This window comes from Eubalaena glacialis, chromosome 4, assembly GCF_028564815.1.
Source record: "Eubalaena glacialis isolate mEubGla1 chromosome 4, mEubGla1.1.hap2.+ XY, whole genome shotgun sequence".
Lineage (NCBI taxonomy): Eukaryota > Metazoa > Chordata > Mammalia > Artiodactyla > Balaenidae > Eubalaena > Eubalaena glacialis.
The window spans coordinates 12,224,108-12,244,414 of NC_083719.1; the positions used below are offsets into that span (position 1 = coordinate 12,224,108).

The 20,307-nt window shown below is 46.4% G+C and overlaps 1 protein-coding gene across 4 annotated transcripts in view; it reads left to right on the top strand.

Annotated features, from left to right (window-relative positions):
- The window catches only part of TRIO (trio Rho guanine nucleotide exchange factor), a 370,516-nt gene that overhangs the window by 201,512 nt on the left and 148,697 nt on the right, over positions 1–20,307 (top strand). For all 4 annotated transcript variants that reach the window (XM_061189136.1, XM_061189139.1, XM_061189138.1 and 1 more), the window contains exons 10-11: positions 552–674; positions 11,745–11,936. In XM_061189136.1, the coding sequence (XP_061045119.1) occupies positions 552–674; positions 11,745–11,936 (315 nt within the window). The remainder of the gene's footprint in view (positions 1–551; positions 675–11,744; positions 11,937–20,307) is intronic.

The window sequence follows — 20,307 nt, forward strand, 5'->3', positions numbered from 1 at the left end:
GCTTTCACAGCAGCTTAGTTTATAGAATAAATTATCCTCGAAGACCAGGACCGAGGCATTTAACTGTTTTGTTTTCTTGGGTTTTACTTACACGTTTCAAGTCTTTTAGAAGAGACAGAAAAACATGAACTCTGTAGTTAAACTTGAATTGTCTGAGTTGTGAAGCTTTGAGCCTTATAAAAATGTTAAGTTAAATTGCTCCTCTGTGACTTGATGACCACTGTCTCACACAAAACCCAGGCAGTTTTGTTGGCTCAGTCATGCATAAACTGAGGTGAGATTTAATTTAATCATTATTGCATGTAATATTTATATATGGACAGACTTGTACTATTAAAGTAAGAGCTGATTAAAATCGTGGTGGGAAAGCTGACAGAAGATGTAATTCTCAACGTGTTAGATTACTGTCCAGTTGCTCCCAATTTTTTTTTCTCCTTTGTTTCTTGTTTCTTATAGAATTTAGATAAGAGACTGTATCGTTAATGGAGAGCCCTAAAACTGATCGAGGCAGGCATGGTTTTTATGGCATATATATCTGTATTTCATTGTAGGTGTTGGACTGGATTGAGAACCATGGAGAAGCATTTCTGAGCAAACATACAGGTGTGGGGAAATCTCTCCATCGGGCCAGAGCTTTGCAGAAACGTCATGAAGATTTTGAAGAAGTAGCACAGGTAAAACAATGGTTTTTACTATTTTCTTCCATAAATACCTAAGTGGTTGGTTTTGAATGACAGTTTTAACCCCATCTCTGTTGAGTTAGCTTTAATGAGGTATGTTTGAAGGTGATTCAGAGATAATGCTCAGATTTCAGATGAAGCTGTCATTGCCTGGGCAGAAAGATGATTTAGACAGTTGACCCTTTTGTAAATATGAAGTTCTTGAAACAGAAAAATGTCTTGGATGTTTTTGCCATATTTTTTGTACAAGTGTCTGTTGACTAGTTTGTAAAATTCCAGTTCATAATCAGAGAATAACAGTCCTTGAATTTCTGTAATGATGGGCCAGCATTTCTTTTCCCTTTTCTATTTCTTTTAAAGTCATGTGCTTCAGAAACAGGAGGCAGGGGTGTGGTATGTTAAGAGCATGAGATTTGTGGAGTTGGAATGTTGGCTGTAATGCTCACCAGCTGTGTGGCTTTGGAAAAGTCTCAACCTTTCTGAGGTTAACTTTTTTACCTGTAAAGTAGGCACAGTGAGGGCTGCTGGAGAGGAAGTAAGGTGTGTGTGACAGTGTCATGTATGGCATCTCGCCCAGGTCTTTCCCACATTGGTAAATGTGCCTTTCATTTTGTTTTGTGTTTTGAAAGAAAGAGGAGTGAAGGAGGGAGAGATTACCATGCCATGATATATATGTGGAAGCTATAGGAGCTAGGGTAAAAGTTGTTTTAAAAAGAAATTGTAGGATGAATCCAAACTGAGACACCTTATGGTAAAACGGAGGAACACCAAAGGCAGAGTCTCAACAACAAGAAGAGAGAAATAACAAAATCACAACCGTGAGAATGACTCTTAGCTGACTTCTCACCAGTAACTGCAGATTCTGGAAGACAGTGGGATGGAGTCCTGAGGGAAAGGAACTCTGAACCCGGAATTCCACACCCAGTGGAGCTATCACTCAACAGTGAGAATAAAATGTAGACCAAGACCAAGAGAGTTTACCATTCACTTACTTACAGGAGAACTGAAGTGTGTAGTTTAGTCAGAATAATGGAAGCACCCACTGTAATTTAAACTCCACGAGTGCAGGGATTTTGTGTTGTTCACTTCTCTGTCACTAGCGCCTAGAACAAGGCTGGCGTGGTGCAGCTAAGCATCCAGCAGTATTTGTTGAATGAGTTAATTTAATGAATAAAAAGGAAATATGAGAAGAAAGGCTTGAGGTGAATAATGAGCACAGAAATTGGTAAATATGTTTGTAAATCAAAGGATTGACCATTTAGACACAAGACAGAGTAGAATTGGGGGGTAGTTAAAAACAGGACGGAGCAAAGCCCCGGAGCACTTGAACACAGAAGGTGGAGAGGTGTCCTGAGGGGATGGCAGGAGGTGTTGCTTATCTTAGATTTGTAAAGACAGGGGTGTGTGTGAGCGTTTTTGAATGACTACTAAATGCAGGGATAGAAAGCACCGCTTCCCATAAGTATAAAGAGAAAAGAAATACAGAAAACCAGATAAGTAAAAACTCAGGAAAATGGGTCTAGTGGAAGCAAACGAAAGGAGAATAACAAAAATCATGTCGGAAATCACAAAATAAGATGTAGCAATTTGTCCCCAAATAGCAGTAATTACAGTAAATGCAAAATAGATTATACTAGTTAAAAGAAAGATTCTCTGATTGAATAGTTTTTAAAAAATCATACTGTGTATTGTTTTCAAAGGGCAAACCTAAAACATAAATACCCAGGAATTTTGAAAGTATGTAAAGTGTTAGAAGAAGGTCCACCAGGCAAATAATAAGCAAATGAAAACTGGTATAGGAATATTGGTATTAAGCAAATAGACTTGAAAGCATAAAAACATTATTAGAAATAAAGAGAGCCTTCAATTATAAAAGGAAGAGTATCAATATACATCTAATGATTTAGTCTCAAAATCTATAACACCAAAATAAGCAGGAGTGGGTGCGTCCATGGGTTTCACATGACAGAGGGTTCAGTTGTACCCTGGAAACTGATGTGAGATAGAGTCATGGGATAAGAAAGCAAACTGCACTTCAGTCCTGTTCAGGGAAAATGCCTTTAAAAAGTTACCTCCTTTACACTGTAAAAGTCTCTGTTTGTAAAGTTAAAGTGACAACCCAGCCTTCTGCATTCTTGATCTTAGAAGCGGGATGGAAGAGGCTCTGTGTTCAGCGGCCTTGCCGCACCGGGATGGGTCTCTGGATTTTTCTTTTCTGCGTTATGTGTGATGTCCCTACTTAAGGTTGCTGGAAAATATTTTGCCTTCCTCTCGTAGCAGAAGAAATGTGGGAAATGTGTTCCATCTCCCCTTGATTTTTCCATAAGATAAGCTACTGCTGTAGCCATGTGGTTTGAGGATGGATGTGAGATTTGGATCCTCTGAGCAAAGACTTCAGGCACCAAAGAATCTAAGAGGCGGGACTGCAAACAACCAAACCCAGAGGAGGCTCCTGCCCCAAGTAGCAAGTTCACCCGTGACCGTGGGCTTGACCGCCCCGGCCCCTGCCTCGCACCTTCCCGAGCGTGTTCCATTGTGAAGGCGCTGGTCTGCCGACTGTCCTCGTGTGCGTCCAGCACCTGTTGACCCCTCCCTCTAATTCCTGTGGTGCCTTCTGTGGCGACCCTCGCCCTATCTTTTCATGGTAATCTTACTTCTTCAGATCTAGGATGACAATCAAAGCCGTCAACACAGGGGCTCGGGGCAGCAAGAGGGAGACACTTTCTTTGTAGGACACGTTTGCGTCTTGAGGTTTCTAGGGCGAGCCCCAGAGCGGAGGGAGGACTGCCTTTGCCCCTGGTTCAGAGAAAGGCAGGGGCCCGTCAGCTCCCGCTGTTCCCCGGCCGAGCCTCACTGCTTTCTTATCATCTTTGCCACATTGACCCTGGGACTCTAAGTGGTACCTGGCCCTCTTTTCCTTAAATTGAAAGTCCTTAAGCCCGAGTCTGAACTGTGCATGAAAAAACAAAAACCTTAAATGTAAACACCTTTTGCTCACTTTGCAAACATCTGCACCCAGTTTCCCTCCCTCTGGTCTTCATATAATCACCAGTCGTGTGCCAGGGGTTCATTCTGCCAGGGCCTGGGGAGCCACGCACAGACACCCAGCCTCCCCTCTCTGCGGGCCTCCCTCCTTTGCAAACCCGCCAGGGGGGCAGGCTCTGAGCGCTCTGCCCTGGACCTGGCCCTGTGCTCATTTCCACCCCCTGCCGGGACCTGGCCCCTCACTTCTGGCCTCTTGGCCCAGCATCTCCAGCTTCTCCTTCTCTTAGTTTTTTTCCTTCTGGCATGAAATGTTTATAGGCCCTCCCGTCTCTTGGAGAATGTCGCTTGATGCTGGTGCATGTTTTAGATACCGTTGGTTCGGAGGGAGTGCCGTGCACTTTACCTCTGCGTCGCCCCTGGCGCCGGCCGTCCAGTGTCTGCATCTCTGGCTGATAAAACTGTAGCCAGGAGGCACACAGGGACGTGCCGTTGCCCAGAGTGGGCATTCAGCGGTCTGTCGTGGTTGGCTGTGAACGGGGACCAGCCACTCATGTATGATAAATCCCCTCCACTTGCCTTAGGGCGAAAATCTCTGATTCCTTCTGTCCACAGACACGCGTCCACCTCAGTGTGTCGTGTGACAGGTCCCGAGTGGTCCCTGATGGGGCTTTGGAATCCGGTGCTCGCTGCCCGTGTACCTGCAGATACTGCGCATCACAGACCCGCTTCAGGCTGGTTCTGAAAGGAACGTGCCCTGCCTCAGAGTACACCGGGGGGCCACCCTGGACCCCTGTACGATAAGAACAGATTAAACGTAGTAAGCTGGGAGGGGGCTGTAGACCTGAAGAAATAGAGTGGGCTTCTCTCTCTAGCCCCCCCAGCTTGTTTAATAAAGATTCTTTGAGGGGCCTAAGAGGGAGGAGGGTTGCATTTTAAGCCAGGATAGGTCTGGCCTGTGAAGTGGCTCCACAAGGAGCCAGACTTTATTAAGACCACGTGCAGCAGATTTGGGCTAGACAACAGTGGCCTGGGTATCGAGCCAAATTACGCTCTGTGTTTGTAGCTTCATTCATGGAAAGCTGTCTGCCTCTTCCCAGAGAAGAAGATGACATCAGTCTTGCTCTCGTGCAGGGGGCGAGGCCACTGGAGGGAATGCTTTCCCCACCTTTCCTTCTCCACCCTCCTGTCTTCGATTGCTTTCTGTCAAAACAAAGTATAATACAAGTCCTATGGCAGAGGGAGATCTACGGTCATGCTTTAGATGTATGTATTTTTTGGACACAATGGCCTTTGGAGGCACCTTAAAAATAGGAACAGAGGCATCTTTAGTGCTTAATAAAGAGCCTTTTCTCATTTTCTGAAACATACAAAGGTAAAACACATTTTGGGTTTAGGGAAAAGAAATTTCTTTTTCATAGTTAAGTTTAAGGTGAGTTAGTGTGTGTCTTGGGGTTGTGTTTTGAAGGGTCCTTTGTAAAATGAATTCTAAATTGTCTCTAGACAATCTTTAGTTTCAAGATATTGAATTAGCAGTTTATTCAATGAATTTTTCTTAAAGTCAACTTCTTCAAAACATGACATGGTAAAGTAACATGACAGATTGAGAAAGGAAGTGTCAAAAATCTTATGGTTGAATTCATTAAGACCTACTAAATATAGATTATTCTGTAGAACAGTTCTAGTGTTCTGAGAAGGGGGAACCCGAAAAGAGCCTCTTGTGTACTTGGTGGCAGTGAGTTGTGCAGCCGGTGTGACTTCTGCAGGCCCTCGACTTTGCTGCGAGGCCCCTGGTCTCGGGCTGTTTCAGACACTGCTAGAGCCACATCAGGAAGTGTTGGACCATTTTGGCACACAGTTCGGCAGACCCGAGAACCTCCTTGTGACTAATCTGAAGATCCATTCCTTCTTTATGTTGTACAGTGATTGTTGAGTAGATAGATCCTATCCAATGACTCCGTGCTAATGAATTTCTAGAGCATGGCAGATGCAGCCACGTTGCACGTTCACGCAGGAGCTTTAAAAAAGAAATTAACAATGCTTTCCACGTGAAGCTTTTTGCAAATGACTCTGGGAAAGGAAGGTGCTCTTTGACAGTCACCTGCTCTTTTACCTTCTAAATAATCGTCCAAGTTTAATGTCCCTTTTTAGATTTAAAAAGCTATGAGTACAGCAGCAAGGAAAGCTGAGAACATTCTGGTTCAAGGAAGAAGCTGGTTTCAAGAGCACAGAAGATTTCTCTAATAGGAGTCAGTACATCTCTGGCATAGCATCTTCCCGTAGGTGCCTTCTCTCATGTCTGCTTGTCCCCTGGGATTCAAATCACCTTCCAGAGACGTAAACATCTCGAAGTTGTTCTCCAGGAAGCCATTTCTGTCAGTAGCTTTTTTTGTGTGCGATATAATTAACTTGTCTTCCAGGATAAAGAAGTGTGGCATTCAGGAAAGCAGGAGACCTTAAACATTCATTCTGGATTTTTAGAAGCGAATCAGGCCAATTCTCTAACCCCTGGGGTCTCTCCTGAACTCATTCATCTTTTGCAGGGAGGGTGCTCTGAGCACAGCACGTGGGCACTTTCGGCACACCTGAAATTCAGGCGTGACATGCTTGTGTTTTCCTCCTTTCCTGTCTTTCCTAAGATCAAGAAAACCCATCTTTTTTTTTTTTTTTTTTTTTTTTACCAGTTTCTAAATATAGCCTCTGGCCATCTTGGGTAAGACCCAGGCTGTAGCTGCTGTGGATTGTAGGGAGGAGAAGGTCTGATCCTCCTTTGAAAAGGCTCTTGTGTTTCTTGAGACCTAGGACATTGTGCAATTTTAATTTACTTCTCAAGAAAAAAGGAAACTCTTTGGGCCCACCCCGGCCTGGCCCTACAGTATCTCTTTCAGTCCTCGCTGCAGGGATTGGTACCCCACCCCATGGACCAGGAACTGGGCCCCGGGGGAGATGCCCTGGGGACAGGGCAGTGGGTGGAAGAGGGGAGTCCAGTCTCTTCAGACTCAGAAACAGCCTGCTTTACCTGACACCTCCTCCCTGCTGTACGTCTACGACTGAGCGACTCAGCCTTCCCTTCTGAGAGGACCCCTGGCCGAGGCCTTTGTTTCTGGGACAGTCCCAGCTCTCCTGACTGCTGGCTGAGTTTTTGCACCTCTTTGTCTCGGTGTTCTGGCTTATAAAGTAGAAGTGAAATCGTGTCCTTGTCACAGGGCTGCTTCGGGGCACAGAGCAAGTGCTCCAAAGCTAGCGTTTCTCATCCGTATGTTTATGAACACACGGAGATCTATTTCTTCCATGGCCAAAGGATCCAGGGTAGGTTCTGTGCACAGGGAGGCCTTGGCCTTGGGTTTCAGAGAGGCCGCGGGCTGCCCCTAGCTCCGCCAGCACCTACTGCTCTGCCGAGGCAGCGTCACGGAGTCCCTCCTGCTGGCTCAGGGTCTTCAAGCGTAAAATGAGAGGTGAGACGAAATGAGTGCTGTTTCGTGTCCCAGATCATTCAGAAATGCACTTCTTCCTTTGGGACGTTGATTGTTGTAACTGTCTTTACCTGCTGGCGAAGAGGCGGAAAGCTTTCAGAATTGGCATGTGTTGGGAGGCTCTGTCACCTGCAGATCCACTTACTAAACTGGAGAGGGAAGCGGCTTCACGGCTGTAGCGACAACAGATGCGAAAACAGGACTCGGCTCTTAGCAGGTGTGTGCGTGCAGCGTGCAGCGTGCTACGCCGTCTGCTCCGTCCAGCACCGAGGCCCCGTCGTGCCTCTGCTCAGAGCTGCCGAGCACGGTCCTGGGAGGCCCCGCAGGGAAGCGTGGATCCCCCTAAAGCCACCGTCCCCCAGGAGCCTTGAGGCTGGTAGCTGCCCATCGCGAGGAGAGCTTTCTCTGTGCCCAGGGGCTGCGCTGAGGGGCCGGGGGCCAGCCTCCCAGGAGGGAAGGACTAGGTCAGGGGTCCGCAAGCGGTACCGGTCTGCGGCCTGTTAGGAACGGGAGGTGAGCGGCGGGCAGGCGAGCGAAGCTTCCTCTGCCGCCCCATCGCTCGCAGGACCGCCTGACCATCCTCCCTCCATCCCCCCGCCCCATCCATGGAAAAACCGTCTTCCACGAAACCGGTCCCTGGTGCCACAAAGGTAGGGGACCGCTGGACTAGGTGACAGAATCTGTGGACAGTGCTCAGGACCTGTTCCCTAGGTGGAGGCTGGTTTTCAGAAATCTGCTCTGTGTGTGTGTGTACATATATACGCATATATCTTTTTATTAAACTTTTTTAGACAACTTTAGATTTACAGAAAAATGGTGAAGATGATACAGAGAATTCTCATACCCCGCACCCAGTTTCCCCTGTTATCAAAACTCACACCGTTCATTAGTGCGGTACATTTGTTATCATTAATAAGCTAATATTGATCTAACATCATACTGATAATATATAATATTATACGAATGTAATATTGAACTGATACTGTTAGGATTAGTAACTAATACTGATGAACTGAGGTCCGTACTTTGTTCAGGTTCCCTTCGTTTCTCCCCGTTCGGGGCCCCGTCCAGGATCCGCGCTGCATGTGGTTGTGAGCCCTCCTGAGGCTCCTCTTGGCCCCGACACTTTCCATCACTCTTTTTTGTGTCGTTGTCGATGGCTTCCTCATCATTACCGCATCGCTGCGATTCTCATTCATAGTTTAACTCCTCCCTCGCCCGTCCGGCCACGAGGAGGGGTGATCCTCTCCAGCCTGAGGCTGCGGGTCACCACGTCGGCGACACCCAGGTACTGACGTGACAGTCTCTGTCCTGTCCCTCGAAATCTCCCAGGTGGTTTGATAATCTGCGTGAGGGGCTTCTTGTCACAAAGTCACCGCTGGCAGGTTGCCAGACTGCCCCGCAGGGGATGTGGAGGCCCAGAGTGGCACAGGACAGAGAGTGGACTTTTCTGAAAAGTGCTTTTGTTGTTCCAGAGCTCTTTTGAAGTGGGCAGGTTCACTGTCTGCTCTGCGCAGGAATCAGGACAGCTTAGCTTCCCAGTGGGTCACGGTGAATATATACAAAACCCTTTAACTGTGCTTTGAAGCTCTGCAGTCAGATTGGGAATGACTGTGCTTTTCAAATGATGCCACATAATTGATTTCAAAGACTATGTAAAGTGTGCACATAGGCATTTTCCCAGTCTGGCCATGTCGGTCAGTCTTACGGGGTTCTTTGACATCTCTCCCATCATTTCTAGTTCTGAAGGATCCTTTGTTAATAGTGCAGAACATTCCCGTGAGACTTGGATAGTACCAGGAAAGAAAAGTCCCCTGAAGATGGTTTTCCAGAGGGACAGGCAGACGGGGGTGACTGTCAGCCCTGCAGTGTGTGAAGCAGGGCTGCATGAACCACCGTTGCGAGGGGTGAGCTGAACAATACACTGGGTTGTTGAAAGCCAGGGCCCCTGAATCAGACCTGGATGCGTCCCGCTTCACCACCTGCCAGCCTTGGCCTCTGAGTCTTGAGATTGCCCTCCTGGCCTCAGTCTGCTGACCTGTAAAAGGGGCTGTGGTTAGGATTAGACAGCTCAGTGCGGGGGAGGCCCTTAGACCCACGCCCAGTAAGTGCTCGTGCCAGGGGCACATTTGGATCCGGGAGCCGTCAGCCTATGCTGGTGACGAAGAGCAGACCGCCCTCCAGCTGGTCTTTATTGTCACGTTTAAATCCCCTGTCGACACTGTACCCCCTTAGAGCCTGCCCAGGATGGACCGCTCCACCCCACCCCACCCTGACGCTTGGGCCTCGCGTGCTCTGTAAGTGTGCGTCAGCATCATTTTTGAGATCACCTCATACTTATCACACTGAGTGTTACTCTGTTGTAAAATCTTTTTGAACTTGCAGAAAAGTTGGAAATACAGCACGAAGAACCTACCCCCCACGCTAAACCGTTGACTTGAGTGTGTGTTTCCTACCAAAGAGGACATTCTGCTCTACAGCCATAATACCGCCATCAAAATCAGGAAATTAACACTGACACATGACTACCTTCTAACCCTCAGACCACGATGTCCTTCATAGCTAACGGATCCAGTGTAGAACCACCTGTGACATTTGGTCGTCACATCTCTTAGTGTCCTTCAGCCTAGAGTCGCTCCTTGGTCCTTCCTTAACTTCTGTGACATGACAGTTTGGAAAATCTGAGGCCCGTTGTTTTGGAGAATGCCCCTCACTTTGGGTTTGTTTGATGCTGCCTCATGGTGGTACTCTGGTTATACGTCTTCGGCAGGTGTATCCGAGAGTGCTGCCGTGTCCTCCTAACTCCGTCCCTTCAAGGGTTGAACAGTTTAATCTGTCCTGTTACCTATGGTGTCCACTTTGATCCCTGGGTTAAGGTGGTGTCTGCCAGATGTCTCCGTTGTAAAGTGAGTCGTTCCCCCTTTGTAATTAGCAAGTACTTTGTGGGGAGGTTCTTTGAAATTCTATAACTATGCTGTCCATCATCCAGTTTTACTTTTTGTGTCAGTCGGGACCCCTGGTTTCCTACTGAGTGGATGGATTATCCTCCATCACTGTCACTGTTTCCTCTGAGGCTCAGATTGTCCCTCGTTTGGCCAGCCTCCGCCTCCTCATGCTGGCTTCTCTCTCCTGTCCTCATTGTTCTTGGGCTTCTCCTTGCTTTGGGGCACGGTAAGATGTCTCAGGCTCATCTTGTACTTTGTCTCACCCCAACCCTGGAATCCACCATTTCTCCACGGAGCCCTGGTTCCCTCCAGAGCAGAATGGTGCTTACCAGTGGAGATCTGGGAACTACCATGCTTAGTGCTGTTGGGCCATCGCTGTTCCCAGGCCCTCTCGGTGGATGGGGGGCGGGGGAGGGACATGAGGGTACGTGCACATTTACACACGTTTCTCTTGAAAACCGTGAACTTATATGGATCCTCCAATTCCAATCCAGTGCTGCAGGGTTGACTCAAGTGTTCTCCTTCTTCATATTTGTAACTCCCTTCTCCAAAATGAGGAACCCGCCTCTCATCATCCTTGATGCATTGGCTTAGTAGGTTAATACCCCTGGAGGTCACCAGTCTCCACCTGGGAGGCTTCCCACTGCAGGGGCACCCCGTGCCCCATCAGGCTCGGACTCCCCACAGGGGCGCCCTCCGCACACCTGGGGCCACCCCCCGTCTCACCCATGAGGTGCCGACCCTGCTCGGCTGTGGGACTGAAATGCTGGGGAAGGAGAAGGACGAAGGGCTCAGCCAGTGTCTCACGGGGAGCTGCATGCCTCTTCTGGGCGTCTCGGGGCCCTGAATTCTGTTCTTTCCTGCACTGAGGTCCCCCACCTGGCTGGACTGCTCCCCACCCCCCTCGGCAGCCCTCTCGCTAGCAGGTCCCTCGAACACTGTCGGGTCTCTAACAGACCTGTTGATTTGAGGAAGCCATTTGCAGCCTCATTTATCAAGAATTAAAACAGAGTAATTTTCAGAGTATTTTAGACACCCATTGACACTCAACTCTCGGCTCTTTAAAACTCTGGCTACTTTATAGCCATTATAGTTATTATTTCCTTTTTCTTTAAAAAACGTATCCCCCAAAGTAGAGAAAGATAAGCACGGAATTACTGATAAGTAGAAACATGTGAAAAGAGGCAGCAGCTTATGTTTGTTTGCAGCGTAACTTTTTCAGTTGATCTTGGGGAATTATCCTAAAGCGGTATATCATACTGAAAGACACAAAACTGGAACTCTGCACTCTGTCATAAAACCAGGAGAAAAAGTGAAGTAGGCATTTGTGGCTACGCGCTGTCTTCTGGCTGCGCGGCAGCAAAAGGCCCAAAGCCCTTTATGAGTCACGAGACGGCCAGCAGCTGCCTACAGATACCCCATCCCTGCCTCAGATGGAAGGGCTTTGCCATGAGGTTCAGAGTTTAACAACCTCAAACGAGAATGGAAAAGGCTGCTCGTGGAGATGTTCTGAGCTCCTGAAATCATCTTGCCCTCCTCTTTTTTCTGTTTGATTTACAGAAAGGAACATCACACGCTGACTCTGTTCCAGTGTATTATGGCTCCCAGCCTGGCCAGTTTGTCTTTTATTCACCTTCTGTGTCTCTGAACGTTCTCTTGCACAGAACACATACACCAATGCGGATAAATTACTAGAAGCAGCAGAACAGCTGGCTCAGACTGGGGAATGTGACCCGGAAGAGATCTATCAGGCCGCCCATCAGCTCGAGGACCGGATACAAGATTTTGTTCGGCGAGTTGAGCAGCGGAAGATCCTGCTGGACATGTCGGTGTCCTTTCACACCCACGTGAAAGAGGTGAGGCATCCGGAGGCAGAGACGGAGCTCCGTCTGGAAGGGCCTTCGGACTCCGGGGGAGGAATGAGGATGGGCGTGATGTGAGAAAGTGGACCAGAGGTGGCCATTTTCGCCGGTGGGGACAGGGCTGGCCTCCTTGCTGGCCGTCCTCGCCACCCGGGCACACGCGTGCCATTGCAGGGGGTGCCATCTGCCAGGAGCAGACCTGTGAGGGAGGGCGTGGCTGGGAGCTGTGGGCCAGCAGGGGAGCAGGGAAGACAGGAGCTGAAGGGGGTCCTCGGCGAGAGGCAGGGCGCAGCCATTGTAGCAGAAATAGACGACCTGCCTTTTGGGCTCAGAGCTGTGGGACTTCCTTTCTGCCTGTTAGCCTGTCCTGTGGCTGAAGTCCTGGCTGCCTTCTGATTTTATCAGGCTGTGCGGCTGCTCTCAGATACTCGCAGAAGTGCATTTTACATAACGTTGAATTTAAACGTAGCAAAGCCAGCATGGCCTGATAATATTTACGTTACTGTCATAGGTATGCTGTTCTGATAAACTTGTCTCAGGATAAGAGGTAATGTGTTGTTTGGTAAATGGAAAACACGGTGGTATTAATTATACCTTGCATATATGTTATTCTTGTGAAAATCATAGTCCAATATAAAATAAAAATTAAAAAAAAGAAAATCATAGAAAGTTACAATTGAAGAAACTATTACGTAGCTTTTCAGATAGAAGGATGTGTAATAAAAACTAAAGTTTTCAGTAGGCCTACAAATTAAGATGTCAACTTACTACATCTTATTTCTAAGGTGAAAAAAATTCTCCACTTCACAGCTCTTTATAAGTTGGAAACGAGGGGCCCTTTTAGGTAATTTGAGATTGAGTACATGAAGGCTGTAGTAACAGGCTAGGAAGAAGGATCTGGGCGGAGTTAGACTATGAGAGACACTTGGAAGGGGCTAGGCCTGGCTTGCCTTGTTTAAAGGCATCCGAGATCAGGAACCAATGAAATTGTTTAAAGGAAAAGAACTTCACTGACGGATCCGGGATCTTGGGCAGTCAGTCCTCCACTAGGCCGTTTGTTTGACTTGAATGTTTGACTTCAGGACAGCCATCCTCACTTCCAAGTCTGAAACTTCATGAGCCCAGGAAGATAGTGTAGGGGGCATATTTGGCGAATGGCCGGGGCTCTGAGCAGCCCTTTCTGCAAAGGGGCTGGTGCTTTGTGGACCCTGGACAGTTGTCGGAATAAAAAACAGAGAGGAGTGGCTTCTTTTCCTGGTTTAATAATGCCACCACTGAAAAAGACTTCACGGTGTTTACAAAGAGACTTTTTTCCAAGGAGACACGTTAAGTGGACATCGGTCCATGGCAGTTTCTGATTACGGGTGCATGTGTCACCAGTTCCCCACTCAGCTCGAATCAAGCCACAACCACTAACTAGTCTCCCTGGCTCTGCAGCCCTGCCACCAAGGCATATGAATTTGATTAGGTCATACCCTTGCTTTTTGAACCATCAGAGATTCTGTGTGTATCTGGAGCACCAGCCTGAATCGCCTCATCCTCATGATCTGGTCCCTGCAGTTATGTACTGCTTCCCTTCACTTCCCCAGGCAGAGTCAGCTGTTCCCCCTGCACTCTAGAACTTTCTTTACACACACCTGTTACAGCACCTGTTTTGGTATAGCTGTGTATTACCCTCTCTTTCCCATCAGTACTCGTATGCCACCTCCAATTTCTCTTACGCATTTTTACACCCTAGCCGAGAGGGAGAGAAGATGATGCCTGTGAAAAACCAAGTTGTGCCTTTGTTCATTAAGCTGTGACAGACAGAAAGCAGGCGAGGGGCTCTGGGCAGCCCGGACCTTCCCGAGGGAGGCGCGGTGGGTGGGTGGGTATGGGGGCTGGCGTTCCTTATTCGGGCCGCAGGGAGCGCCGTGGGCCTGGGCGGGCCCAAGAGGAGGGGCAGGCCGCTGGGCTGCGTTCACAGACTTAGCAGAGGGGCAGGGCAGCGGCGGCGGCAGGCCTGGAGCCTGGAGCCTAGAGATCGAGAGCCAGTGCTTGTCTCCTGACGTTTCTCTGTGTCACAGGCCTTAGGAATATTCTTTAGCAGGATTCATGAAGATTTAACTTGCAGTTAGGACAAAGAAAGGCTCTTTTCATGAAGCATTATTTATGGCTTCGATCCCCTTTTCAACTTTGTTATGGTTCTCAAAAAGCAGGCATTAAAGGAAACTAGAAGGAAAGACTTTTACGAAAGCTGCTCTCCGGAGACTACGTTTGGGTTCACTGGTTTTTGTAACAGCAGCAGCATTTTTAAGGAAAAATCTTACAGCAGAAGCATTCCAGTTAGTAAACTATGGAGCCTGTTTTGTCACTAAGCTTGGAAATTTATTGAAAAGTGAAAATACATTTTGTTTTCTCGACTTACGCTGTAGGAACTTCTAGTATGTACGAAGTTTGTAGACTGAGGAGAACTTAAAGCTGCTTTAAAGGTTAAATGGTTCACCTTCACAATTGGAGAATTGTCAGTCCATTCATTCTTTCCTTTTTATATGAAAGACCATCACAGTAGCAGAGAAGCTGGTATTTTACTGTGATTTGGTTCCTCTTAATCTCATGTGACCCCGAAGTGACCCGGGTCAGGGAAGGATGCGGTGACAGTTGGAGGCGGGGTACCTAGCAGGACACAAACACAAACATGCCCAGGTGACTGAGGGGGCAGAACTTGAGGCGAGCTGGCCACACACAGGCATGGAATGTTGTCTGATTCTTCCCCTTGACGTGCTTGGACTCCATTTTTAGCCTCAGCCATTTTCTCGGTAGATTTATTTTTTCCTGACCAGCCCCAGAATCTTCCTCGGTCTCCTTTCTCTGGGCTGCACAAATGCCCTCGGACCCACCAGGATACTTGGTAGGTTTTATGCAGGAAGGGATGGCTTCTTCAGTTGCTGTGTTCTGAAACTTGTTATTGAAAGAAAACTTCATTTAGAACAAATTTCATTATGTGTTTTGAAACCAAATTAACTCCTTTTTAAAAAAAGTATTTTATTATTATTACTTCTTTATTTTTTGGCTGGACCGTGCAGGCTGCGGGATCTTCGTTCCCCAACCAGGGATCGAACCCGAGCCCCTTGCAGTGGAAGTGCGGAGTCCTAACCACTGGACCGCCAGGGAGTTCCTAAACAAAATTAACTGTGAGAGGAGGGCCAAGAGGAGGAAATCATGCTAATTAAATGTGTGTTTGCATCAAGTCACTAAGTATTTTAGCATATCAGATGAATGAAAAAGTGCTAGAAGATTTAAGTTATCAGAATTAATTTTCTCAAGCAGATCATACAATTTCAAATTACTTGGAGGGAGATAGAAAAAGCAAGTGGCCTTTTTCATTCAGGCAAATACATGAAGCTTTTTAGACGTTAGCTGTCGAAGGCTCTCCTGACGCGGAGGTTAACCTTCCTCACTCCCAGATGTTCGGCAGTGGTTTTAAGTCTCACTTTATCCGGAGAGTAGCCCTCTAGCCCTCTCTTTTTTTGCAGTAAATTTCTGGCTCTCTGATGAGCAAGTAATACAAAGGTGATCCCATTAACAACCAACTTTGAAAAGGTGCCAGGTCAAGGTGATATTTGCTCAGTGTTGACTCAGAAATTGTTTTTAAGAATCACACCTGGGAGAAGGTTGGTGGTTTTAAGTCTCATTGCAGACCAAGCACTTGGATTCAGCATGGAGACCTTGGGCTCTACTCTCTTACCCCAGAGGACAGAACGCAGATGCTTGTTCCTGGGAAGAGAGAAAAGAGGAACCCCCAGCTGACTCTTGAACAACATGGGTTTGAACTGCACAGGTCCACATACACGTGGATGTTTTTCAGCAGTAAACTCTACAGTGCTACACGATCTGCAGGTATAGAATCGCAGGTGTGGAGGAACCTCGGACATGGAGGGCTGACTATAAATCCTACATGGATTTTTGACTGTGCGGAGGGTCGGCGCCCCTAACCCCCGCTTTTGTTCAAGGGTCATCTGGATTTTCACATGGGTGGCAAATATTTTATACCTTGAGGTTGAATACAGAAGGTGGTTGATAGAGGTGTCAGCCCAATTTCACCCTTAAACCCAGATTTGGAAGCATCTGGGACCCTTTCCTCTTTTTTCTTTTTCTCTGAAAGAAGCCATGAGATGTTTAATCTCCTCTCAGAAGACCTGAAGACTGATAATCTGTCCTCTTTTTTTTTTTTTTTAATGTCTTTGAAGTAGTATTGTAGTATTTAGAAGGAATGCTGATTTTATTTTAGGAGAGTTTTTGTCCTCCTGTATTTTGTCCTCCTGTATCCCTCTCTTCCCTTCAGTGTTTCTAGCATTTTATTCACATCCATTCTGATTATAATTCTCCCGTTATTAGGCCTTTGTTACCTGTCCTCCTTTCCTTTTCAATGCTCTTTGCACTGTTTGTTCATTCGTTCATTTACCCTTTCACTTACTCTTTTCAAAGTGTCTCCCAAAGCCAACTGTAACACACAGGGAGGGGGTATAAAAATGAATGACCAGTGGAAGAACATCTGCTTCTGTGTGCATCACGTATTTTAGACACCTGTTGGTTTCTCTTGATAGAGGTTAAGCTGCTTGAAGGCTGGAACCCTGTCTCACTTGTCTTCGTAGCCTGCCTCCCAGACTTAGCAAATACTCAGTCAGCTTGTGGGACAAATGATGTCTATTTCTAGCCCATCCTTCTAAGACTTAATGGCAGAGGGACATAGTTCCATTTTCAGATATAGCAAAGGCATAATTATTTTCATCCATTCGTTCTCTTCAACTTCATTCTCAAAATTAGGTCCCGAGTTAATTGACAATTACCTTTGAAATGTGCGGGTTATTTGAGGCAACCGGGTGGTGACATTGAGTTCTCAGCCAGAGTTTATTTCTGGAATCGATTCAGTGGCCTTGAGCTGGTTTTTCTTCACTTGATTCCCAGAAACCATGGTTTCCCAGGAAAGATCATTCCCATTTGAATGGGGCTGTGATTCTTGCTGGGTTAAGTAAAGAAGCCTTTTGGTTCTGCTTCTGCAAACTTACACACTGAACTGGGACAAATTTTTGTTTGGGGTGATGCCTGGGAAAAGAGGAACCTTTCATTTTATTCAGAAGTCAAAAATAAAGGCCTCCCAACCACCTGGAGATTTTTTGGTCACAGCATACCAGCCTGGCTTCATTTTTATGCCTAACGGTTAGGCAGGCAGACCTCTCTTGCCCTGTAGTGGGTGGCGGGTTACGAGGTGTTCGCCGCTCCTCTCCTCCGGGTGTGGAGCTTCCCAGCTGCGTCTCCTGCCATCCTCACTGAGTTTGAAAACATACCCAGTGCCTTTTCAACCAGCCACCACTCGAAGGGCCCGGATTCCTTTTCTCTTCTTCCCCCGTGGAGCTGGAGAACCAACCAGTCAGGCATCTGCCAGGTAAACTAATTCAGGAAACTTGACTACAGGTAGCTGGGGCTCCTCGTGGAGACCAGCTGCCCTCTGACGGATCTCGGGATCATTGGCAGTCGTGATGCAGACCTGTTCAGGATGCCTAGCTTTCCAGAGAAGCCCTGTTGCTGTTCTGCATGGCACGACTCTCGGCAGGGGAGGGATCATAGCCTCCTCGGGGTGATCCCAGCCTCTCGGCATTGGATTCTTCCAGATCCCTTCTGTCTCCTATGCAAAGATCTCTCAAATTTGGTTTCCAACTTTCAAGCCTTTTATTTTGACCTTCTCAGCTGGATTTTACTGATGACTCATCTCTCTGTATTCTCTAAAATGATTTGGTTTTTTGTGCATTCCTATGTATGTGTGATACCTTTAAACATATTTCCCAGCTTTTTTAAAAAAAACCTTTTTATTTTGAAATATTTATAATCCCTGAAAGTTGGGAAAAAAAGAAACAGACAAGGAGGTCCCTGCACCCTTCTCCCAGCCTCCCCCCAGGGGTCACATCTCGCATAACCACGGGCACTGTCAAAGCAGGAAAGTGGCTTTGCCACACTCCCCAGAGCTTATTCCTAGATTCTACTTTCCCCAGGTGTGCAGTGCATGCACTCACGTGTGTGTGTGTTCGCGTGCGCACGCATGTTTAGCTTCGTGAGATTTTATCGTGTGTAGATTCGTGTAACCACCACCACTTTGAATGTACAGAGTCATGCAGAATCATCCCATCACCAGCGGGCTCCCTTCTGCCTCCTCCTTATACCCATGCCTGACCCCTACCCCCTAACCTCCAACCGCTGGCAGCCATTAGTCTGTTGTTCTCCACCTCTATAATTGTACTTCAAAAATGTTCCATAAATGGAATCATACAATATGTACCTTTTTGAGATTGGCTTTTTCTACTCAGCAAAATTCCCCTGAGACCCGTGCCTGTTGTTGCGTGTGTCAGTATTTTATTGCTGAGCAGTATTTCATGGTTTGGATGTATCACAGTTTCTTAACTACTTACCCTTTAAAAGACAGTTAAGATATTGTCAAGTTTTGGCTTTTCCAAAAAGAGAAGCTGTGGACCTTCATGTACAGGTTTTTGCATGAACTTAAGTTTTCATGTCTCTGGGATAAATGCCCAAGAGTACAACTGCCAGGTCCTTTGGTAAACGCATTGTTCTAAAAGAAACTGCCAAACTTTTCCAGAATGCCTGTACCATTTTACACTCCCAGTAGCAATGTATGAGTGACCTCTAGCTTTTAACATCTCAGAAGTCCAGTGGGAAAGGTTAAGATCAAATGCATAATATTTTAGGAAGTAAAGTTTACCTTGTATGATCAAATCTCGATAATTTTTATGTTCATATTCAATTCTTTAGATGAACTCTCTAAATACACTCTTAAATGTTTGATTTCTTTAGCTTGTTTATCTGATGTAGACAGAAACGAGCAATTAAATGGCCACAAGACAGAGAAAGCAAGAGGAAACTCAGGGCCTAGAACCATCCAACTACATCATCGCCCCTTGCAAGACTGAGCATTGGATTTGACTTTGGTTTCAAAGTCAACATTCAGTTGCTACCTACTGCTCTGGCAATTATGCCTTCACATAGATTGTGGTATCTGGTATTGAAAAAAAAAAATGGGTGGTCTTCCCGTAGGTGGGAATATCCAAAAAAATAGATCTAATCATTTATGCTTTCTTTCTGTAAAAATATAATCTTTATTAAAATAATTAAGAAAGTATACTATAGTGTAGCACATCCCCTTACTTAACTGGCTGAGTGATCTGGGACAGGCCGCTCTGTGGTGCCTCAGCTTTTTTTCTCTGTGCAGAATTGGGAATAACAGCATCTCTGAGGGCTGTGGACCAATTGGATGCAATTACACACTCACCATCCTAGCTGCCAATAAATGTCCTTGTTTTTCCTCCTCACCTGCCTTGTTGCTCGACAAATGATTTAAATATAAGACACAGAGGTATAAATGCCTGGGTGTGAATACTTGGGTATGATCCTGGTACCTTCCTTACTCATCTTTGCGCAACAGGAACTGCTTCATCTGCTTCTGTTGCCCTTTCTCAGGGTGAGCGCCTCACTCTGAGCCTTCAGATCAGCAGTCGAGCCTTGCTGGGTGTACAGCTGCAGCGCTGCGTCCAGCTCAGGGCAGAGGAGGCTGTGACAGAGGATCTTTGCTCATGGTTCCGTCACATTGGCATACATTGTTTTGTTCACATCACTAACGACTTTTGTTCCCAGCCAAAGCTGCAAAATAAATGCATTTTTTCACCAAGTAAATATCTGTAAAACATTTGGGTTGGCCAGTGGGGAGGAGGGATGTTATTATCTAAAAGGAAAATCCTTTTGTCAGTTTAGTTTAATTCACGTAAAGCTTTTTTTTTTTTTTTTCCTAGAGAATGGTTTAAATTCATGAAGTTTCTGTTTCTTCTTATCGACCCAATATTTTGAGGCAGAGAAAATTTTTAGATCAAGAGAGAAATTAGAAGTTAGTGTGTAAAACTGTAGGGAACTCTACTATACCTGACAGAGAATAGTCACTTAGTAGATGATTATTAAATGAATGAATTAATAATATACTATCTTATCTTTATTTGTAACTCACTATTACAATGGGGACTAAACATATATCCCTGTGCACTAACTCCAGATTTTATCATTTCTTATTGAAGGGAGGGTCTAAATGTCTGCTTCTAAACGGAGAGTCGCAAACGTCTGCTTTAATTAGTTGTTTGTAGATTGGCCTCAGTTAATGTAACCAGGAGGTGAGGCACTTGTACAGAAGTTCAGGGAATGCAACATTAGGTCTTCAAATGCCCAGCTGAAAATGGATGTATGTGTAATCTTGTTTACTTGTTAGACTTCTTTTTCGAGGGCATTTTAATGTTTTTGATACTCAGCTTCATAAACTAAATGTGATGGGGCT